General features: G+C 42.8%; 1 protein-coding gene across 2 annotated transcripts; it reads right to left on the bottom strand.

Annotated features, from left to right (window-relative positions):
* Positions 1–1,455: 1,455 nt before the first annotated feature.
* On the bottom strand, positions 1,456–15,538 carry vgll2a (vestigial-like family member 2a). 2 transcript variants are annotated; one of them, XM_043684532.2, is made up of 4 exons: positions 15,113–15,538; positions 14,155–14,443; positions 12,149–12,622; positions 1,456–2,396 (listed from the first exon to the last, which is right to left on the bottom strand). In XM_043684532.2, exons 1-4 carry the CDS (start codon positions 15,191–15,193, stop codon positions 2,356–2,358), a joined length of 885 nt encoding a protein of 294 aa, XP_043540467.1. In that variant the 5' UTR covers positions 15,194–15,538; the 3' UTR covers positions 1,456–2,355. The 2 variants fall into 2 exon arrangements, with proteins under 2 accessions (XP_043540467.1, XP_043540464.1); XM_043684529.2 differs by having other exon boundaries at positions 1,456–2,541; positions 15,113–15,537.
* Between the last annotated feature and the right edge of the window lie 8,876 nt (positions 15,539–24,414).

Below are 24,414 nucleotides of genomic sequence, written 5' to 3' on the forward strand. Positions count from 1 at the left end.
TAGCACCCAATAATTTATTAGTTTCTACTTTCAGATTATGCGCTAACTTTACAAATATTCCAGCCATGGAAACATTAGCCGGCGAGTGCTCCCTCTCAGATAGCAGGCACCTTGGAACGGATTCATTTCACAGGCCTGAGAAAAGACGGCTATGTCTTCTCAGTGTCATATCCGGGTAAATTTTAAAAATGCCGCACTTTCAGGGATTTGTCAACATGCTTTCTGCACCAGACGCAGAACTGTGATGGTGTAAAGTCACATCATTCCTAATGCCACGGGCGGCTCTGTTAATTTTGTCAACTGAACGATTACAAGACAGACTTCTATCCAATCTTTTTTTTTTCACAATTCCTTCTGGAAGTTTGTATCCAACTCAACTCCGGCCAGATTTAATTCTGTAACGTTCATGTCGACGTTATATTCCAATCTGGTGGGTCTCCCCGGCCTGAAATTGACATTTGACCGGCGGAAATTCACGGCTTGGGCAATTTCGGGTGAAATCTTATTCGGTTCAGGCGCCCTTTATTCCCAGAGAGGCAAACCACATCGAAACACTTGAGAGTGATGGGTGAGGCAGAGTCGGTGTACCAAGGAAATAATGACAGAAACATTGAGGGGAGACTTCTGACCTGGGCTCGCCAACCCGCGATTTTGTGAATGGGGAAGTGAGTGGCCGGGAAACGGTCTGGTGGGTACCGCCGACCAGATAATGTCATGTACACATCCCACAGCCGACATAACCGAGATCGGCAGGTCTGACAGACACAGCGGAATACGGCCGCTTTCTCTACCCCGTAATCCCTGTTGGAATCCCCTGCTCCCCAGATGAGAAAATACCGAATGTTACGCACAGACACGGAACTCAATTTAAAAGCAATCCCCCTCAAATACCCAACTTGTTACTGTCCCCTGGTAAACAGTCAGAGTGAGGCTGCGAAGGAAGCTTCTTGCAGCTGATATGTCGGCAAACAGTCGTTTCAAAAATCGTCAGTTGTTAGGACAGGCGCCGGGGGGGGGGGGCAGAGGGAGAGACATGCAGCTCAATAACATATACACGCGAGCCCAGGGCCAGCAGAAACACATAAAAGATCTAGTCAGTGGAATAGTCAGAGAGAAAGAACCCGTCGGCATGTGAAAACTTGAGGGGGAAGTAAGAAACATTTATTGTCACCATAATGAAAGGCCCGAGCTCTAGAGACTGGACAGGGCCTTACTCCTTGGAAGAAGCGCCACTGGTCTGCTGGTAGTTATTCCTCCCCTCACTGCTGTCTAGGCGGGTATCCAGCATTTCCTTCTCATTCCCAATCGTCTCTTAAATAAATCACTTTTGTTACAGTTGAAACAAGACATTCATAACTAATGAATGCGGACATGCTCTAATGTACAATATTTTGGTTGGACGGTCTACCAATTTGCTAAACCCCAAAACGGCAGGAAATGTCCACAATCCGGGTCCCGGCTTCAATTCACTTACTCAAAGTTTAATAAATGAACGCACATGGAAATAAAGTTAACACATATTCACACTTGAAAACGAGCCATGTCCGAACAATACAATTTTATACAGTCTCTTTTTTTTTACAGAGGTATTTGAACTACTTGTATTCCGTCAATGAACAGACTCAGCGTGTTTTGACAGTTACAAAACAATTCTCCAGAACAGCTTAAAACAAGGAAGGCAAACACAATAGAAAAGGAAACCACGCAGAATTTATCAACTGGAGTTCATCTGTCAGAGAGAAAAAAATATCCTGGTGGAACTTGAAATTGGCATCGACCCCCACCTTCCCCCCCTCCCAAAAAAAACAAAACCGTTGGTTTCCTCCGCTCTGAGAAATCTTGGAGACTGGCAGTCCCACACGGACAGCTGCTGGAGTACCAGCCGCTACTCAACACGTGTGAGTACGGGGGAAAGGCACAGACTTAGCACGCAGAGTGGCAGTTTAGCCCAGTCAACCTGCCCATTTTTAACATTAAACATTTGTCACGAGTAAACATTTGTATCGTAGTCCTGTCACAATCAACACTGAAAACAAAACTGCTTGCATTTTAATCTCGGCGAGCAATTTGGAGTCTATCAGAAGGTCCCAGTCACAGCTAGTCCAGTTTTATGAGTCCGGGACGCACTTTCAGGGTAGAATTGATCAAGTAGAACTTGGTTCAGCCGCCTGGATTATGTTTTGGTGAAAAAAGAATGATTACTTTGTTGAAAAGGCTCAAAACACCCCAAGACCGCTTCTTCTTGTAACGTCCCTCTGATGATCGGAATCTTGTCCTTGTTTGAGAAGTTTGTAGTTTGAAAAATAATTCGTTTGTAATTTTGTTTTGATTGAAGCGTTTTGCTGTGTTAAACACTCAGCTTACCAGAGGTCCACCACAAAGGGGGTAACGGCGAGCTGAAACCGAGATCAAAATCTGTTACACACTGTACACAGAGGAAGAGAAATGTTTCAGGTAGAAAATACAGGGAGCCGAACGAGGTAGATGGTGGGGTGCTCTAAAACCAGTAAAGATCCTTGTTTTTTTCCTGGTGCGCCAGACCTGAGAATGTAAAAAAAAACAAAAAAAAAGTGGAAAGGATATATAAGCAGAACAGGGACAGAGTTACAGTGTTAGAGTAACGTTCTGAAAGTTGGAACATATAAGGCATTGAAACAGATAGAGAGAGCACCCACTGTAACGCGCGCGAGGTTATCATCATTGAGCAGGGTACACCACAAACCGAGAGGAATAGAGCGCATGAGTACAGAGCATAGAAAGAATTCACTTCTCAGTTAACTGCTACAGAAACACATCACAAATCTGTTTCGGTTTAACAGTGGGAGAAATATACAACACCTTCGTTTCGCGTGCTTAACGTAATGAAATATCCGAAGGTGGGAAGCTGATGAGGCCTTTCAGATCCACCTATCGTCATTTAAACTTTTCACATCGTTAAATTTGTTTTAACTTGTTTCGAATTTCCTTTCACTGCCACAAAACATGCAAGTTAAAAAAAAAAGGCTTCGCTGAAAACCACAGACATAAATCCCAACATTGTCAAGTACACCCCTGCTGTAATGTTCGCAGATAGCTCAGATATCAAGCTGAAAATATCATAAACATGTCTAAACAGTTCGTGTATCTCTTTCTCATGGAACCTAAATAGAGAACACAAATGTCTTGCCCTCTGTATGCTGCAATTAGCGCTTGTTGTGAAATTTTGCCGATAATTAATTGATCTGATGAGGATCAAATACATAGTCCACACACCCTTAATATTCCTCAGATCACCCAAATGTATCAGTGGGAGGATAAACTATATCGAACTGTGAAAATAATTCTGAATATCCAACCAAATTGATACTTTTCTCTAACCAAATTTCAAAATATAACGTTCAGTCAATAGTGAGATGATATCGAGAAATCCTAATGAGCCGAAACCGAAAATCCCTGACATTTTTCTGGTTCAAAGAGATAATTATCTGCAGCCGGGACGTAAACTCTTGCAATTTAGGCTATTAAGTAATTCTGATTGCAAATTTAGAATGCTGTGTGCGGCTTCAACTAATGTTTCTGCAATTGAAGCTATGTGATGGGGTTATTGGCTGATTTTGAACAGTCGAGTTGCCTGGCAGCGACTAAATGAAACAGCCGCCGGATGCGCCCCATTGGCCCCAGGTTGTATCTCCTTTCCTTGAATACTTCGGTATTTTCTAAACAAATCGCTCCTAAATGTGTCCATTTCGGCGGGGTCTATTTTAAAAAATTTAACAAAACATTTGCTCTGTATTATTTATACCTGACTACAGCATTCGGTGAATTATAGTCTGTCAGTCACAAATGAACTGTTAATAGCATATGTAATTGGACGTTTCTCTGCATTTTTCTTATATAATTAACAAATCGCGTTAACTTAACTTCTGTAGTGGGGAAAATGCTTGAATCTATTGTCAAGAAAGAAACAGCAAGATATCTCGACAGAAGTTGTCCCATTGGGCAGACTCAGCATGGGTTCATGAAAGGCAGATCATGTTTAACTAATTTACTGGAATTCTATGAAGACATTACAAGCATGGTGGACAATAGGAACCCAGTAGATGTGGTGTATCTAGATTTCCAAAAGGCATTTGACAAGGTGCAGCACAAAAGCCTGCAAGATAAAGGTGCACATCCTGGACAATGTATTATCATGAGTAGAGGATTGGTTAACTAACAGGAAGCAAAGAGTGAGAATAAATGTGTGCATTTCTGGTTGGCGATCAGTGACTAGTGGTGCGCCTCAGGGATCAGAGTTGGGACTGCAATTATTCACAACATGCTTAGATGATTTGGATTTGGGGACCATGTGTAGTGTGTCAAAGTTTGTGGCTGATAGTAAGATGAGTGGTAGAGCAAAGTCTGCAGAGGATTCTGAAAGTTTGCAGAAGGACATAGATAGTTTAAGTGAATGAGCAAAGGTCTGGCAGATGGAATACAATAAAACTGACTATTGTTTTAACGGTAAAAATTGCAGCATGCTGCTGTGCAGAGAGACCTGGGTGTCCTTGTGCATGAATCAGAGAAGGTTAGTTTGCAGGTGCAACAGGTAATTAAGAAGGCAATGGAATTTGTCCTTCACTGTTAAAAGGATTGAGGTTAAAAGCAGGGAGGTTATGTTACAACTGTATAGGGTGTTGGTGGGGCCACACCTGGAGTACTGTGTGCAGCTCTGGTCTCCTTACTTGAGAAAAGATGTACTAGCACTGGAGGGGGTGCAGAGGAGGTTCACTATGTTGATTACAGAGTTGACAGGATTGGTTTATGAGGAGACACTGAGTAGACTGGGATTATATTCATTGGAATTTAGAAGAATGAGGGGGATCTCTTAGAAACATATAAAATTAAGAAGGGAATAGATAACATAGAAGCAGGGAGGATGTTTCCACTGGCAAGTGAGACTAGAACAAGAGGGCATAATCTCCAAATTAAGGGGAGCAGATTTAGGACTGAATTGAAGAGGAATGTCTTCACCCAGAGGGTTGTGAATCTGTGGAATTCCCTGTCCAGTGAAGTAGTTGAGGTTTCCTCACTGAATGTTTTTAAAGCTAAGCTGGATAGTTTTTTGATCAGTAAAGGAATTAAGGGTTATGGTGAGATGGCGGGTAAGTGGAGCTGAGGCCTCAAAACGACCAGCCATGATCTTATTGAATAGCAGAGCAGGCTTGAGAGTGCAGATGGCCTACCCCTGCTCTTAGTTCTTATGTGTTACGCAGTTTTTGTGCATTGTCATTTACTCCACATTTGTAGTCGTACATCTACACCCATAGTTTAATTTATATGGTAGAATCCTGTTGGATACTTGCGACAGAGCTATTACATTGACAATTGATAAGAAACAATATAAGGATCAAGTTACAACTACTGCAAAATGTGCATTAGTCTGAGACCCAAGTAAGTTTAGGAACAGACTGGAGCTGTCTGTTAACACAATATGTTTTCATATTTAAAGCCTGTGTTTCAATAAAAAAAAGAACAAATATCTCCTTTCTGTGCCAACTACATAACTTAAGTAACTCGCCATGATATAATCCCCACATGTCTCAGAGGCACACGCTGTTCATGCTTTGGCACATTTCATGCAGGGGCCTTAGAATGGCTGTGTGGAGCAGTAGGCATTCTTGTGAAATTGGGATTAAGGGGCACTATTTTGCCAGAGAAACAGAAGGATCTAACCTGTGATTCAGCTGACTCTGGAATACACAAGTCTGACACTGGCAGATGGCAGGAACACCATTTGCCTGCAGTAATACAATTTATAACAATTGAGTGTAACTTTGAAAATAATTCAATATAAATATTCAATTTTTTCTTGAATTTAATCAAGTGAAACATGGTGTGATATAAAACATCAATAAAATGTTGCCATTATTGGCCAAATCACTGAGGTGTGAAGTCTTTTGTGCATGTACCATTCTGAAAATAATGTTATTTCTTAGGAGTTGGGTTGATTTTATGAACACATTAAAACACGTGGGCGGCACGGTGGCACAGTGGTTAGCACTGCTGCCTCACAGCGCCAGAGACATGGGTTCAATTCCCGCCTCAGGCGACTGACTGTGTGGAGTATGCACGTTCTCCCCGTGTCTGCGTGGGTTTCCTCCAGGTGCTCCGGTTTCCTCCCACAGTCCAAAAATGTGCAGGTCAGGTGAATTGGCCACGCTAAATTGCCCGTAGTGTTAGGTGTAGGGGTATGGGTGGGTTGCGCTTCGGCGGGTCGGTGCGGACTTGTTGGGCCGAAGGGCCTGTTTCCATACTGTAATGTAATCTAATCTAATCTAATCTAAAACTATGAGACTGCATTTAGTAACTGCTTGATTGAATAAGGATCTGGCTGTATGTTAGCCCTTTACTCCTCTTATACCTTTATAAACTCCATTGAAATGTTTTTAATGTGTGAAAGATGGATATTCCTGATTATACTTGAATTCCTATGCCATAAAATTTAAAATGTAGCTGCATGTTGAGCCAAACTCCCTATATACTTCCAAACAAATGATTTAATGTGAAGTGTTGCTGGTAGTATAATATCAAGCTAAAGGGTATATTTGCATCTTTAGTTTATTCTGTATAACAAAATTGCTCATGAAAACATTTCAAGTCTGTTCCTAACCATGAGCCCAAATCTCTGAGGTATACTTCTGACACACAAAGCTGAAGCTGGTTTTACATGATATTTATATCTGATACAAAGTGTATAGACTGTCTTAGTAACAATACTGTAATGATACTATAAGTACTCAATTATTTTAAATATCTGTTAGCAGTGCAAAATATTCACCTCAAATTTCAATGATGATCCATTGTACAAGATCAATGTTTTCATGAAACAATCTAATTCAATGAAATTCTACACTTAATCTATCTTTTAAGAAAGTAAGAATTTGTTTGGGAAAAAGGTAATCTAAGTATATTTAGAGAATCAGTGAAACCACATCACTTTAATTCCCTGGATCACCTGAGACACTGCACGTTATTAAATCAAAGCTTCATGAGCTGATTGTTTAATTTAGCTCACAACCCTACTTTCCTTGTTCATAACACAGCGTATTGATATTTTTCAGTCTAAATAATATTGTATTGATCAGGACAATTTTGTAGGATGGACAATTCACCTCTCAAAGTTTCATCACATTTTCCTTCCTAATTAGTATTCTTCTACAAATCAATTCTTGAATGCAAAGGTTTCCAGTAACACTTTTTAACAGTTAGTACTGCCAAGGATAACATTCATTTTTCATTGTAACATGTACTATTATTATTTGCAAATAGAATAATACAGCTTGACCGACTATTAAGCATCATTGTTCCTGACACCATCAGGCTGATTTTCATTTGGAAATCTCATTGAAAATGTAAAGAATGCCCAGATTTTCATTAAAATTTGCTGCTCCTGTCTCCACTAGAACAAAACCTTTCATTTCTTTGTTCAATTTATTTCAATAAAGGCTATGGTTTCTATTCAGGTTACATCAGGTTTGTCTATAAAAGGATTTTTTAATGATCACGATTTTCCTTTTATATGTGCTCAATCAATAACAATCAGTAGCACATGAATATAGATGTCTTAGTTTTTCCAGACTCATGGAAAGGATAAATAGACAAAGTCTTTTCCCTGGGGTTGGGGAGTCCAGAACTAGAGGGCATAGGTTTAGGGTGAGAGGGAAAGATATAAAAAAGACCTAAGGGGCAACGTTTTCACACAGAGGATGGTGTGTGTATGGAATGAGCTGCCTGAAGGAGTGGTGGAGGCTTGTACAATTGCAACATTTAAAAGGCATCTGGATGGGTATATGAATAGGAAGGGTTTGGAGGGATGTGGGCCAGTTGCTGGCAGGTGGGACTCGATTGAATTGGGATATCTGATTGGCATGGACAAGTTGGACTGAAGGGTCTGTTTCCATGCTGTACATCTCTATGACTCTCTAACTCTACAATCCTTTTCCTCCTGAAGAAGTACTTTTAGTACCAACATAATTGGAATACTTTCCTGAAGTATTGCTTTTGGTCTGTATTTTATTTATTTATTGTTTGAAATAATGTACTCACTAGTATTTAATTATTTCCAAATAAATTAAGTGTATTAAGCCAGTTTTGTTTCAAGAGCCCTATTACAGTAGCAAGATTTCTATTTGTATCTGCTTGCAATTATTGATAGATCCACTCTATATTTTTATTATATTTGACTTTAATGTCAGATTTTTAGTGGCCACATTTACTTATCTCTTTATTACATTACAGAAATATTCCCTAGTTAGACTTTAATCTTTATGCCAGCCTGTACAGGAGGACTTCAAACTAAGATCAAACCACGGCAGGAAGATGAACCGTGAGTGCAAAGCAAGTTCAGTTATTTCTCCATACACATTGCTAGATTCACATACAGACTGTGAATGCTTCAACAAATTTGATATTTCATAAATTTCTGATATTGGAGTTCACATGAGTGGATTTAATATGCATGCAATATCACTATCACTATCTTCCTCTTTAACTAACATTCATATCAAGGAGATAAACATGAAACCAGAATAATTAGAAAACACTAAAATGTATATATGAAACAATAATGCATGTCTGGTATGTGAACATAAAGTAATAATTTTACCTTGGGGTTCAAATAGTGAATAAGGTTTGAAATCAAACCATTTAATCAGCTAATTGATCGGATTACAAGTACAGTGTACGTACACAAATTTTGCTACTACAAAACATTCCATTATTTGTCATTCATATCTGTATTACTGACAACTGATCCCACAACTCTCAGTCCAAGTATTACGGATTATTCTTTTTTGAGTACATTTCACAGAACTCCATGGAAATTGTTGAGCACAATAATAAAAGCTCTGACAAGCAATTTGCATTACGAAGCTTAGAAAATTAATTGATTAAGTAGGATATCAATGTTCTTGTTCCTCCAAACTGAGAATCAACTGACCTGCATGACCTTCTTTCTCAGTATAGTCAAATTTATTAATTTTTCACAGGCCCTGGACATCAACATTTCTTAATTTTACTTTTTGCAATTTCCTCCCTTATAAGTTTCAGGATTTTACAACATAATTTTAATGTGACTAACTTGCTCTTTTTTTGATGCATCTCTTTAAGTTCTCAGTAAAACTAAACCAGCACTTAGCAAACTGCTCAGTTCATAGTTTGTGAGAAGATTTGTAGCTCGGGTGCTCGTTGTTGTGGTTCTGTTCGCCGAGCTAGGAATTTGTGTTGCAAACGTTTCATCTCCTGTCTAGGTGACATCCTCAGTGCTTGGGAGCCTCCTGTGAAGCGCTTCTGTGATGTTTCCTCTGGCATTTATAGTGGTTTGTCTCTGCCGCTTCTGGTTGTCAGTTCCAGCTGTCTGTTGCAGTGCTCGGTATATTGGGTCCAGGTTGATGTGCTTATTGATTGAATCTGTGGATGAGTGCCATGCCTCTAGGAATTCCCTGGCTGTTTGATAAAGACACTTTATACAGTCAACAAAGGAATTCTTGGACATCATCAGAAATATACACATGGACAAGGAAGAAACGCCACTGTTCACCTCTATCGACAAAACCCTAGCCAGAGAAATAATAGCCAACCTGCTGGACATACAGAAAAGACAACAGGACGGTGAACCTATCAACAAAGACGGCATACTCAAACTACTGGACCTGTGCCTCACAACACACTTCACATTCAACAACCAAATATATGAACAAATCAATGGCACACCCATCTCTGGACTCATAGCAGAAACGGTAATGTAAAGGTTAGAACAAACAGTCTTACCACAAATTCAACCCAAACTCTGGGTCAGATATGTGGATGACACCTTTGTAATAATTAAAAACACAGAAATAGAGAACACACACCGGATCATCAACACCACACTCACAGGAATCCGATTCACTAGAGAGGAAGAAAAGGACAACCAACTCCCATTCCTAGACGTGATGGTACAGAGAACACCGAACGGAGAATTCACCACAAAGGTATACAGGAAAGCCACACACACAGACCAAGTCCTGAATTACAAAAGCAACCACCCCAACACACACAAAAGAAGTTGCATCAAGACACTGTTCAAAAGAGCCACAACACACTGCAGCACACCAGAACTGCAAAAAGAGGAAGAAGAACACCTATACAATGTATTCGCCAAAAATGGATACCCGCGCAATTTCATCAACATTATGCCTAAGGGAAAGACAACGGAATGAGGACATGCCACAACCCAAAGGACTAGCCACGTTACCATACATCAAGAGCATTTCCGAACTGACAGCCAGACTACTGCGACCACTAGGACTCATAACAGCACACAAACCAACAGCCACTCTCAGACAACTCACCAGAACGAAGGACCCGATACCCAGCATGAGCAAAACCAATGTAGTGTACAAAATCCCATGCAAGGACTGCACAAAACACTACATAGGACAAACAGGAAGACAGCTAACAATTCGCATCCATGAACACCAACTAGCCACGAAACGAAACGATCAGCTATCCTTAGTAGCCACACACACAGATGACAAGCAACATGAGTTCGACTGGGACAACACTACTATTATAGGACAAGCCAAACAGAGAACAGCCAGGGAATTCCTAGAGGTATGGCACTCATCCACAGATTCAATCAATAAGCACATCGACCTGGACCCAATATACCGGCCACTGCAACGGACATCTGGAACTGACAGAGACAAACCACCATAAATGCCGGGGGAAAGATCACAGAAGCGCTTCACAGGAGGCTCCCAAGCACTGAAGATGTCACCCAGACAGGGGAAAAAACGTCTGCAACACAAAATCCCATTTCGGTGAACAGAACCACAACAAAAACTGCTCAGTGTTTATTGGCTTCCTCTAGATTGTAGGGGAGTATCTAAATTCACAGCAATGTAAACCTCTTTGAATTTTCACCTTTATGAACACTGTGGTTGAGTAATATTCCCAAAATAAATTACAACACAGGCTCCATGTTTGATAGCCCGGACTTTGCAGTTGTGGCCTATAGGAGGATACTGCCATCATAGAAGAGGTACATTACATCCCTAGAAATTATTTAATGTAGGGTTTCTCCTCTTTTCTTTTTAAAGTTGCGCACTCATGTTGTAATACAGTTTTATGGTGCCAAACATTCTCTTATTCTTTATCAACCATCTGCCAGCAGTGAACATGTAGAGCAAATTATTTCATTGTGAAACACACCACAGTTGAGTCTAATCCTAGCTTTATCTCACAAATATTTCAGCAAGTATTACTTAATTTCAGCTCACTTCCAGGACTCTGATGTTAGTCCTGGCACCTCCATAGGTATCGACAAAGAAATGTGATGCCCATAACTCACCTCCTGCCACCCCATATCCTGTCCATTATTTACAAACCACAAGTCAGTAGTATGATTGAATGATCTCCACTTGCATGAATAGTACATCCTGACAACACTGAAGAAGCTGAATACAATCCAGGACAAAGCAGCCCTGTTGATTGGCACTCAACCACCACATTAGACATTCAATATCTCCACCACAAATACCAGTGTATATAATCTAAAAGATGCAGTGTAGCAACTCACTGCTGCTCGTTTGATAGCACCTTCTAAACTATTGACATCAGCTACCTCGGAGGACAAGGGCAGCAGAAGCATGGAATCTTTCACAACTGAAAGCTCATCCTGGCTTAGAGCTATATTGCCATTTCTTCACAGTTATAGGTCAAAATCCTTCAACATCTTCCCTAACAACATTATGATGTACCTACATCACGTGGACTGCAACAGTTCAAGTTGGCTCACAGCTAGCTTTTCAAGGGTAATTAGGAAAGAGCAACAAATTTTACTCTTGCTAATGATGCCCATATACTGTGAGAGAATAATGAAAGTATTATACCAAGCATCAAGCCCGAGAGCTTTATTTCCTGTATTATTTATGCAACTCATCATAGACAATTGCAGAATTACTTAATATTTATCAAAACGATTATGCAGTGCCTATTTTATTTTCTCTGTAACAGAATTCACTTATGTATTCATTTCACCTAATGATACAAATTGTATTTACATTAGCAGAGCACGAATGTTTTCAGTGTTTGAACCCTTTTCGGCTTTTTGATCTCTGTATGCACTTTCTTTGAAAGTATTTACCTGCATCCATATTGAGGTTAAGGCTTTGGCTCATGTCACTGGTGGGCCCTGTGAAAGCCCCTGTGGTCCATGCAGAGGCAGTGTCACTCTTGGCCAGATCGCACGGGGGTGTAGGAACAGCAGGAAACCGATGTGGCCTCACTGAAGGCACTAACAATGAACTGTAGCGTGGGTCAAAAGGTGCACCCATCCCATATACATCATGCATACTAGGCCGTGTGTAGACGGAGCTCTGTGTGTTGATGGCACTGCCCAATGAGTAATGATGGTGGTGCCAGGGTTCAGGAGCTCCTTGGTGCAGGTGAGTGTGCAAAGCTGCACTTGAATAAGGGTCAGCTCCAAAAGGCAGCTCAGTGGGAGCTCCAGCCAAAGCACTGCCCAAACTGCTACTTAGGCTTGCTGACATGGAGGGTTGATAAGCACTGTTCCAGAAACTTGGAGGGAAACTCCGTTGGTTCATTGGGAAGGCGCCATCTGAAAGAGAGAAGAGGTAATGGAATTATCAATAATTATTAACAACAGTGAATACAATCAACCAGAATAAAATCTTCAAGTGAAACCAATTACTCTGGAATTAATACATAAACACAAATTAACATAATTCTCAACAAATCAATTAGAACACAATACTCCATGTTACTTGGTGAAAGTTAATTAATTAAAATAATTTTCCTCATGAAATGTGGCCCCAATGATCGCTCTGTTTATTTCTTAAATAGGAATGCAAATAATTAAGGTAACATAATTTTAAAGGATCGCACATTTTCACTTTGCAAAATACCTTTCGAAATATCTTACGGAAAGTCTTCTCCCTATTCTATGGTGTTTGAGGTCAGGCCGGCAACTCATGATACAGAGACGGGCTCCAGTGAAACATAAATATTATTTAACATTCAAAAAATGAGCTGAAATTCAGTTTAGGAATACAGTTTAGGAGCTACTGGAGAGCGGAACACATTTGAGAATTAATTTTTGGGGGGTAAACTAAAATACCGCGTTCTCACATTCTTGTTCAATTCAAAATTTAGATGAGATCATTCTTTATGGGAACCTGAAAAGTGGAGATAACCGCCGGCCACTGTCATTTAGAACTCACTATCGGTTACCAACAATCAGAACACCAAAGAGCAATATGAACAAATGATAGCTCAAACCCCAGAAGTTTAACTAGGTACGTGTCAGCTTGTATAAAACATCCGTTCACAGTCAGTGAAGTGCCCCCTCGGTGCCCGGGCGGCGGTGTTGCATCTGCGAGAGTTTCTGAATGTACAAACGATTTAGTGAAACTGTATTTTAAGACCAGCCTGAAGAGCTTGCTACTTGCAATATTCACACTAGATACGTGACTAAAACGAATTAAGCGAAAAGTTGAATAATAATATAGGACGGGGCGGCTGGAATTGTGCACTTTCGTTTAAGATTAATAACCCAGATGGAAGAAAATCCAAGAGACAGTGTGTGTGATTTACACCGAAAATAGAGTGGCTTGGATAGGTCATGCCAGTCTAACTCTCGCTCCAATTGTACGATAAAATTGCGAAGGGCACATTTATGATTGTCCAATGTACTGACATTTGCAGACATCGGGTCTAGTGTACCATTACTGAACGGATCTTGATATATTTAGGTTGCACTCAATTTATACCGTCACTCCAAATAACCTACTCCATTGCGCACAGTGTTTAAGTTCAACTAATGTGGAAATGACCATTTTATAGAATTTCCAACCAGAACTGGACATTATTTACAACTCGGTAAAAACAATGACTGCAGATGCTGGAAACCAGATTCTGGATTAGTGGTGCTGGAAGAGCACAGCAATTCAGGCAGCATCCGAGGACAGGCCGATTTGACCAGAGTTTCAGTCATTTGACAGAACGCCACAGGATTAGTAACATAGCGAATGAAACTTCTGCTTTCGAAGATTTTTGTTCTTCCTCTGGGATTGGCAGGGTGTTCTGACAATTGCTTATCAGGAGGGAATCGCTGACTTTCACTGGACTCACCTCGCCAAGAACTCGCGCTGCCTCTTGAAGCTTTCGAGTCGCTGCTGGCAGGAGTGTAACTGCTGGGCTGACTCAGTGCCCTTGTAAAATGTTCATCAACAACACTGCTAATGTCACCCTGGAAGTAAGTGAAGAGCACGCAGCGGGAACTAAGATATTCTGCTTCAGGGGGACGGTCTTTCTCGCCGCGCGATTCCTCCTCTTTGATGGTAGACCCATGGACAGAAAATGATCCACTGATGTTTGTACTGTCCGCCGCTTCTTGCATTTTCGAGTAAAACGCTAGTTTCTGTGAAAAGAAGAGGGGGGTCCGCAGTCACAGCAGGTGCCATGGAGCAAGTGAATTCGCAATGCCTCAATCTGAAGTTAGATTCGAAAGTTAGTCCGTGAGAATTGCTTCTCAATGAATTGTGACAGGTCTGACAATCTATTGAATTCTACATGCGCAAAATAGCTACATTTGCCAACTCAAACGCCTACAAAGGTCTGGTTAAGTCTTGACGGCTCGATTTTTAATAAGTGACACCACCCCCCCCCCCCCTCCCCAGCCTTTCTAACGTATACAAAGCCACCAAATTCCCAACACAGTTGGCAATCTGTTAAAATGAGAGCTACGGGACTCCCTCGCTATTTGGAACAGAACGGTAGCTCAACGCACACAGGTCCCCAGAGTTGGACATTGTCAGAGGAGAGAGTGAGGGGGAATGTCCGTCTCTCTGGCGAGGAAACGCGAAGCAAAACTTGTTGCATGTGTCGGCGCAACTTTACCGCGGGCGGTTTATCAGACCTCAATCTCAGCTTTCCAGGAAAGGTTACTTAACGCACAGAGCAATTTAAGGAATGCATGTTAGCGCTTTGCATTAATCAACCGCTAATTTGAATCAAATGGGAAAATGCTTGGAATAACATTATCTGTATTAAATGACTGGTTACTGCGCTGCCAACTTCCTGCACGTACCTGATGGTGGTAAGGACTGTAAGTTGCTGTAAAATAAGGCTGGGGACCATACACTTGGTACATAACATCCAAACAGCTCATGGCGAAGGCTGGATTCACCAATTGGCTTCAGGAGAGGTAGACCACACGCGACGAAGCTTCATGGACGGCCGTGTCCCATGTACGCGAACATCGCTGCCAGCCGTCAAAAAAAGCGAGGTACCGGCGTGTTGTCCCGTCTGGTCCTGCTGGCTGACTTACCCACCCTCTCCAATCCGACTCTGCAAAAAAACAACCCCAAACATTTAAAGCTGACGGGCAGAAGCGCGACGTCACCGCGCGCCTGTGCGAGGTGGCCGCAGTGGCTAAAGCAGCGCTGCAGAGTGGGTGCAGAGCAAACAGGAACGACCCAGCGAGGAGCATTGGCCCCTTTCACCCCCCCCCCCCCCTCCCAACTCGCTATTCTGTGTGCATTCGCTAGTCTTTACAAACAACTAGGAAAAACAATAAAACTACATTTCCATTTGGTTTCTTAATGTCAGTCTTTTTCTTCAAATGATATTCTTGTAAGATCTTCATAAGACATAGTTTCTTAGGTAAGTGATAGTTTATCGTTAGGTTGAAATTACACTTGAAATTACTCGATGTAATATTTTACTGACCACCAGCTGTCTTATTGGTTTCTATTCGATCGTGCTATTTATTGTAATATTCCATTCTGTTGTCCGTAACTGTCTCCCCAAAAGCTGCTACATACGAGCGACTGTAGAAGGAAGGAGCAAAAATATGTTTGTGTGTGTGTGCAGAGAGGTCATAATGTGCCAGCGTTCTCAAAGCAAAGTCTGTGCCCTCAGGACAGTGAGATTGTGCACAGAACACCATGAATCTTCACTCGTCCTCCCAAAATACATCAGAACCCCCCTGCCCGTTGGTCCAGTCGGTGCCATAACTATAAAACACAATATTAAACAGGCCATTTAGTCCATCAAATCTGCTCTGACATTTAATGAGATCATGGTTGCTCTGATAATCATTAATTTTCATGTGTGATCTCTACAATGCCTAATTTACTTACCGATTTAAAAAAAATCTAACTCAGCCTTGAACATACCTAATGGTCCAACATTGACAGCCCTCTGAGCTTTCACATTTAGCTACATGACATATATGCCAGCAAGCCAGCTGGAAACGTTCTGCACTGCAACGTTATCATCCAAATGACCAGTGGATAGAACATCCTGCTCAGTAACCACAATCTAGTCTGACACATTTCTGGGCATTGATGTGTGTGATGTGGTGAGTATGGTCAGCCACCAAATAGATATTGAGGGATTGGAACCTCTTCTCATTGCAGTACACCACCGAATTGGCTTCTGTTGCCCACAAAACAATGTGTGAGCGTTTAATGATACTCTGCGTCAGTGGAAGACTTGCAATCCTGATTAAAAAAAAGAAACCCTTTGCTCACTGTGTTTGCTTCATTCTGATAAGGGGGAATGAAATATTTTCAATGCTCTTTGCAGAGGTGTCTCAGTGACTGTGCTGATGTAAGCAGCCTGCACGACATTGGAAATACCACCTGCTCCGGAAGACTTTAAGATGTAGGAGCAGAACCAGGCTATTCAGCCCATCAAGTCTGTCCTGCCATTTAATGAGTTCATTGTTGATCTGGTAATCCTCAACTCCACTTTCTTGCCTTTTTGGTGTAACCCTTAATTTAGTTATTGATTTAAAAAATCTGTCTACCTCAGCCTTGAAAATATCTATGCCCCTGCCTTGACAGCACTCAGTGGTAAGGATTTCCACAGATTCACAAATTCTTGTAAGAAGAAATTCCTCCTCATCTCTGTCTTAAATATGTGACTCCTTATTCTGAGTTTATGTCCTCTGGTCCAAGACTCTCCCGCAAGGAGAAGTAACCTTTTCACATCTGCCAAGTTCAGTCCTGAAGAAACCTATATGCTTCAATAAGATCTCCTCTCATTCTTCTAAATTCCAATAGGTATAGGCCCAATTTACTCAACCTCTCCTCATAAGACACTACCTCCATACCTTTGAACCTTCTCTGGACTGCCTCCAATGCCAGTATACTTTTCTTTGGATCAAGGTCAAATAACTACTTACAGTATTCCAGCTATGGTTTGATGAGTGTTTTGTCTAGTTTTAGAAAAATCTCCCTATTTTTATACTCCACTCCCTTTGAAATAAAGGTCAACGTTCCATTTGCCTTCCCTACCATGTGTTGAACATAGTGCCAGCATTTTGTGATTCATGGATGAAGATTCCCAAATTCCACTGTTTTTTGTTTATTGTTGTCATTCTCCATTAAAACAATAGTCAACTGCTCTATTCTTGCTAAAGTGTGCAACCCTATGTTTGCCAACATTATGTTCCATTGACCAAGTTATTTGCTGCCTTCGCCTCCGCGCCTACTTCTTCAACCAGGATTCTCGCCCACTCTCTGACGACCCCTTCTCCTGCCTCCAACACACCCCATCCACCTGGACACCTCATGCTGGCCTCTTACCCGCCCTCGATCTCTTCATATCCAACTGCCACCGCGACATTAACCGCCTCAACCTGTCCACCCCTCTCACCCACTCCAACCTCTCACCCTCACAACATGCAGCCCACCACTTCCTCCGTTCCAACCCCAACCTCACCATCAAACTGGCAGACAGGGGAGGTGCAGTGGTAGTTTGGCACACTGATCTTTACACCGCTGAAGCTAGACGCCAACTCGCGCACACCTCCTCCTACTGCCCCCTTGACCATGACCCCACCTCCCACCACCAAACCATCATCTCCCAGACCATCCATAACCTCATCACTTCAGGAGATCTCCCATCCACCACCTCCAACTTATAGTCCCACAACCTCGCATCGCTCGTTTCTACCTCCTGCCCAAAATCCACAAACCTGACTGCCCCGGCTGACCCGTTGTCTCAGCCTGCTCCTGCCCCACCGAACTCATCTCTGCATACCTCCACACAGTCCTGTCCCCCTTACTCCAAGAACTCCCCACCTACATTCGGGACACCACCCACGCCCTCCACCTCCTCCATGATTTTTGCTTCCCCGGCCCCCAACGCCTTATCTTCACCATGGACGTCCAGTCCCTGTACACCTCCATCCTCCATCACGAAGGTCTCAAAGCCCTCCGCTTCTTCCTTTCCTGCCGACCCAACCAGTACCCTTCCACTGACACCCTTCTTCGACTGACTGAACTGGTCCTCACTCTGAACAACTTCGCTTTCCAATCCTCCCACTTCCTCCAAACCAAAGGAGTAGCCATGGGCACCCGCATGGGCCCCAGCTATGCCTGCCACTTCGTCAGATATGTGGAACAGTCCATCTTCCGCAGCTACACTGGCACCACCCCCCACCTTTTCCTCCGCTACATCGATGACTGTATCGGCGCTACCTCGTGCTCCCACGAGGAGGTTGAACAGTTCATCCACTTTACTAACACCTTCCACCCCGACCTCAAATTTACCTGGACCGTCTCAGACTCCTCCCTCCCCTTCCTAGACCTCTCCATTTCTATCTTGGGTGACCGACTCAACACAGATATTTACTATAAACCAACCGACTCCCACGCTATCTAGATGACACCTCCTCCTACCCTGCCCCCTGTAAAAACACCATCCCATATTCCCAATTCCTTCACCTCTGCCGCATCTGCTCCCAGGAGGACCAATTCCAATACCGAACAACCCAGATGGCCTCCTTCTTCAAAGACCACAATTTCCCCTCAGACGTGGTTGATGATGCTCTCCACTGCATCTCCTCCACTTCCCGCTCCTCCGCCCTTGAACCCCACCCCTCCAATCGCCACAGAACCCCACTGGTCCTCACCTACTACCCCACCAACCTCCAGATACATCATATCATCCTTCGTCATTTCCGCCACCTCCTAACAGACCCCACCACCAAGGATATATTTCCCTCCCCTCCCCTATCAGCATTCTGGGAAGACCATTCCCTCCGCGACTCCCTCGTCAGGTCCACACCCCCCACCAACCCAACCTCCACGCCCGGCACCTTCCCCTGCAACCGCAAGAAATGCAAAACTTGCTCCCACACCTCCCTCCTCACTTCCCTCCAAGGCCCCAAGGGACACTTCCATATCTGTCACAAATTCACCTGTACCTCCACACACATCATTTACTGCATCCGCTGCACCCGATGTGGCCTCCTATACACTGGGGAGACAGGCCGCCTACTTGCGGAACATTTCAGAGAACACCTCTGGGACACCCGCACCAACCAACCCAACCACCCTGTGGAGAACATTTTAACTCCCCCTCCCACTCCACCAAGGACATGCAGGTCCTTGGCCTCCTCCATCGCCAGACCATGGCAACACGACGCCTGGAGGAAGAGTGCCTCATCTTCCGCCTAGGAACCCTCCAACCACAAGGTATGAATGCAGATTTCTCCAGCTTCCTCATTTCCCCTCCCCCCACCTTATCTCAGTCCCAACCCTCGGACTCAGCAACGCCTTCTTGACCTGCAATCTTCTTCCCGACCTCTCCGCCCCCACCCCCTCTCCGGCCTATCACCCTCACCTTAACCTCCTTCCACCTATCGCATTCCCAACACCCCTCCCCCAAGTCCCTCATCCCTGCCTTTCATCTTAGCCTGCTTGGCACACCTTCCTCATTCCTGAAGAAGGGCTTATGCTCAAAACGTCGATTCTCCTGCTCCTTGGATGTTGCCTGATCTGCTGCGCTTTTCCAGCATCACATTTTTCAGCTCTGATCTCCAGCATCTGCAGTCCTCACCTTCTACAAGTTATTTGCCACTTGCTTATGTTATCTACATCCCTCCACAGTCTCTTGTGTCATCCTCACCACTTACCTTCCATTCTGTTTTTGTATAATCTCCAAATTTGGCTATAGTACATTCACTTTTTTCATCCAAGTCATTAATGTGTATAGTAAATAACTTCTATTTCACTAGTTACAGGTTACCATCCTGAAAATGTTCCCTTATCCAAACTCACTGACCATCCTCAAAGGTACTTGGCACATTAAACCTCCCAGCTATTGTCACCTTCACAAGCATTGGAACTGCTGCCCTCACTTTGATCTGAAGCTGTAGTTGTGGCTTAGCAGATTTCAGCAAGGGCCTCCTTTCTGAGGTGGAGGTATCTTATGCACTTCCTCACTGAGCTTCAGATGGAAAATTTCCTTCTGGAACTCTGATATGGCCTCCTGCTTCTCCAATCTCCTCCTCCATCTTGCGACAGTTTATCCTGTTCTGTGTTGTCTGTCCCCACTCTTCCTGCCATGCTTGAGTACAAAGAAGATAGAAACAATTACATCTATGTCTGTGCGCTAGTGATTTGTGAAAATTGCTCAAATCTGGAGAAAGTCCTTCAACCAGGGCTCAACCAGACCATTCGTTGAAACCTTCAGAAATCTGAATGTAATCGAGAATTCACTAAACAGTTCTATAACTCCAGTAAGAGTCAATAAAAATCAATCATCAACAAACTTGTAAAGTGGTTGATGATTTAACAGCACTCGTGGCATAGTGATAGTATACCTACTACTGAACTAGGAGACTTTTGGGTTCAGGTCCCATCTGCTCCAGAGGTGTGTAATAACATCTTTGAACAGGTTGATTAGGAAATGTCTAAAGTGGTTGATGATCCCTTTAAATAGGGATTGTGGAGGAGGTCCTTCCTGCTGGTAAAGAGTATCCAGCTGTGAGGGATTAAATAAAGGCGTCAGCAGGAATGTTGGATCCTAAAATTGTACCACTGGCATCAAATCGGCAATACGTTTTGAGTGATGTCACATTCTGCTTACTCTACAAACGTTCAGCAGGGGATGCTGTCAGAAATGTATTAACCCCTTCAGCAAAACAGTATGGTAGGCACCAAAATTGAGTATCCAAGCTACAGATGATGTTTTGAAGTCAAAACAGCACATGCAGCTTGTAAAAAAAACAGGTGCCACTGAGTTGAATTTCACAGTTGTGGAGACTTATAGAAAAACCTGTTCAATCAGTCCCACTCCCCTTATGTTTCTCCCAAGATTAGCTTCATATTCCTCAATAATTATACATCTAATTCCTTTCTGAAAGCCATCATTGAATCTACAGGAACAACTTTTCTCACATTCAGTGAAAAGAGGAGGAGCAATTTAATGGAGCAAAATGCTGCTTATTCTGTGTCACTGAGAATGGTTACATCGTAGGTATGAATTTGAGTTGGGTAGAGTTTTAAGTTGCACAGTGAGCTGACCAAACTCTTTGTCACTCATATACCAGCAGCTGAATACAAATTCAATTTAAGGATAACATTTTTTATTAAATTTAGATCATAGTTACAATTCATCAAAAATCCCCATGTGGTCGACTTGGGAGCTTCCAATATCTTGCTTGGAATAAAATGCTACCAACAAAACAGGTCCATACCATCCTGAGAACATTTGGATAACAGCGACACCAACATCAGATTCCTATTCATCCCCTCCAGAATAATCGCAACACTCTGAGACCTAGGTCACAACTCTGCCCTCTGCAACTGGATCTTCAACTTCCTGACCCATAGACTGCAATCAGTGAAGATAGACCATGCACAGGGCAGCACGGTGGCTCAGTGGTAAACACTGCAGCCTCACGGCGTCGGCAACCAGGTTTGATTCCTGCTTTGGGCGACTGTCTGTGTGGAGCTTGCGCATTCTCCCTGTGTTTGTGTGGGTTTCCTCCAGCTGCTCCAGTTTCTTCCCACAATCTAAAGATGTGCAGGTCAGGTGGATTGCCATGCTCAATTGCTCATAGTATTAGGTGCATTAGTCAGGGGTAAAAATAGGGTAACGGAATGGGTCTGGGTGGGGTTACTTTTCGGAGAGTCAGTATGAACTTGTTGGGCCAAAGGGCTTATTTCCATACTGTAGGGAATCTAATCTAAAACAAAAACCTTCTCCACAATAACACTCCCAAGGATGCATTCTCAGTCCCCTACTACACTCCCTGTATATTCATGACTGTGTTGCCAAATTCTGAACTAATACCATCTACAAGTTTGCTGACCACACCAACGTGGTAGATCGGATATCAAACAATGATGAGTCAGAATAGAGAAAGGAGATAGAGGATTTGGTGATGTGGTGCAATGATAACAATCTCTCTCTCAATGTCAGCAAAACGAAAGAACAGATCACTGACTTCAGAAAGAAAGAAGGAGAACATGCTCCCATCTGCATCAACAGAGCTGAGGTTGAGAGGAGTGACAGCATTAAGTTCCTAAGAGTGATAATAACCAACAACCTGTCCTGGACCTCCCTCCTAGATGCAATGGTCAGAAAAGTACAACAATGCCTCTTCTTCTTCAGGTGGCTTTGGAAGTTCACCATGTCCCTTCGATCCCTTTTACAGATGAATCATAGAAAGCATATAATCCAGGTGCATAATGGCCTGGTACAGCAACTGTTCTGCCCAGGATGATAAGCAACAACAGAAAGTTGTGTGCATAGCCCAGACCATCACGGAAGCCAACCTCCCATTCATGGACTCCATTTACACTTCTTGTTCCGCAGAAAGACTGCTAACATCATCAAAGACCTCTCCCACTCTTGTAATGCTCTGTTCCAACCTCCTCTGTCAGGCAGAAGATACAGAAGCTTGAACACATGCACTAACAGGTTCAAGTACAGCTTCTTTCCTGTTGTTATTAAACTGATATATGGACTCTCTTAGTGCAAATAATGTAGATCTTGCTAATGTTGATCTTGGTCTGCACACTTTCTGCATGCCTCAATTTGGCTAAGCACCCTATGATCTGTATATCCTTGTTTGCTATGATCTGCATGTACTGCTGTAAAAACAAAACTTTCACTGTAATTAGTTACATGCGACTTACAATAACTGAAATCAAATCAAAATGCAGCTACACAAAGGCAGTTTTAAACTCTATTTGTAAGATGATTTCCCATTACATTTCAAGTTACACTGAAGTTGCGTGGCACTTTTTGCACTAACTCATAGAGATGTACAGCATGGCAACAGACCCTTCGATCCAACCGATCCATACTGACCAGATAGCCCAATCCAATCTAGTCCCACCTGCCAGCACCCAACCCATATTCCTCCAAACCCTTCCTATTCATATACCCATCCAAATGTCTTTTAAATGTTGCAATTGTACCAGCCTCCACCACATCCTCTGGCAGCTTGTTCCATACACATACCACCCTCTGTGTGAAAAAGTTGCCCCTGAGGTCTCTTTTATATCTTTCCCCTCTCACCCTAAACCTATGCCCTCTAGTTCTGGATTCCCTGACCCCTGGGAAAAGACTTTGCCTATTTACCCTATCCATGCCCCTCATAATTTTCTAAACCTCTATAAGCCTCCGACACTCCAGGGAAAACAGCCCCAGCCTGTTCAGCCTCTTCCTGTAGCTCAAATCCTCCAATCCTGGCAACATCCTTGTAAATCTTTTCTGAACCCTTTCAAGTTTTGCAACATCTTTCCAATAGGAAGGAGACCAGAACTGCATGCAATATTCCAACAGTGGCCTAACCAATGTCCTGTACAGCTGCAACATGACCGCCCAACTTCTGTACTCAATACTCTGACCAATAAACAAAAGCATACCAAACGCCTTCTTCACTATCCTATCTATCTGCGACTCCACTTTCAAGGAGCTATGAATATGCACTCCAAGGTCTCTTTGTTCAGCAACACTCTCTAGGACCTTACCATTAAGTGTATAAGTCCTGTTAAGATTTGCTTTTCCAAAATGCAGCACCTTGCATTTATCTGAATTAAACTCCATCTGCCACTTCTCAGCCTATTGGCCCATCTGGTCAAGATCCTGGTGTAATCTGAGATAACCCTCTTCGCTGTCCACTACACCTCCAATTTTGGTGTCATCTGCAAACTTACTGACTGTACCTCTTATGCTTGCATCCAACTCACCAGGATTCAATACAAAATATGCGGTTTAACTGTTCTGATGAAATGGAAAACATTTAGTTTTGTTCAAGAAGTAATCTGTTATTACACCCTCTATAATTTCCCTTTCCTCTTCAAAGTCTTTGAAGAAGTGTCTTCTCACAAATCTGTGATAACCTTTCCTGAAACTCCCAGTTTAATAAATGCAATCAGGATTTTGTGCTGCCATAATCAAATTCAAAAGGCAGCCTGTTGTTCCTCAACCTCTGAGACCCACCTCTGGCCTTGACCATGTGTAACCCATGTTATGCTTGTCGAATACTTCTGCTCCATTCTCCAGTTGAGTGAGATATTTATCATCTGGTTTCACGCTTGAAACTTTACTAATAATTAGGTATTATGCTTGGATTTC

The sequence above is a fragment of the Chiloscyllium plagiosum genome, unplaced genomic scaffold, assembly GCF_037043375.1.
Source record: "Chiloscyllium plagiosum isolate Xiang-an unplaced genomic scaffold, Cpla_swu_hap1 HiC_scaffold_3, whole genome shotgun sequence".
In the NCBI taxonomy this organism is placed as follows: domain Eukaryota; kingdom Metazoa; phylum Chordata; class Chondrichthyes; order Orectolobiformes; family Hemiscylliidae; genus Chiloscyllium; species Chiloscyllium plagiosum.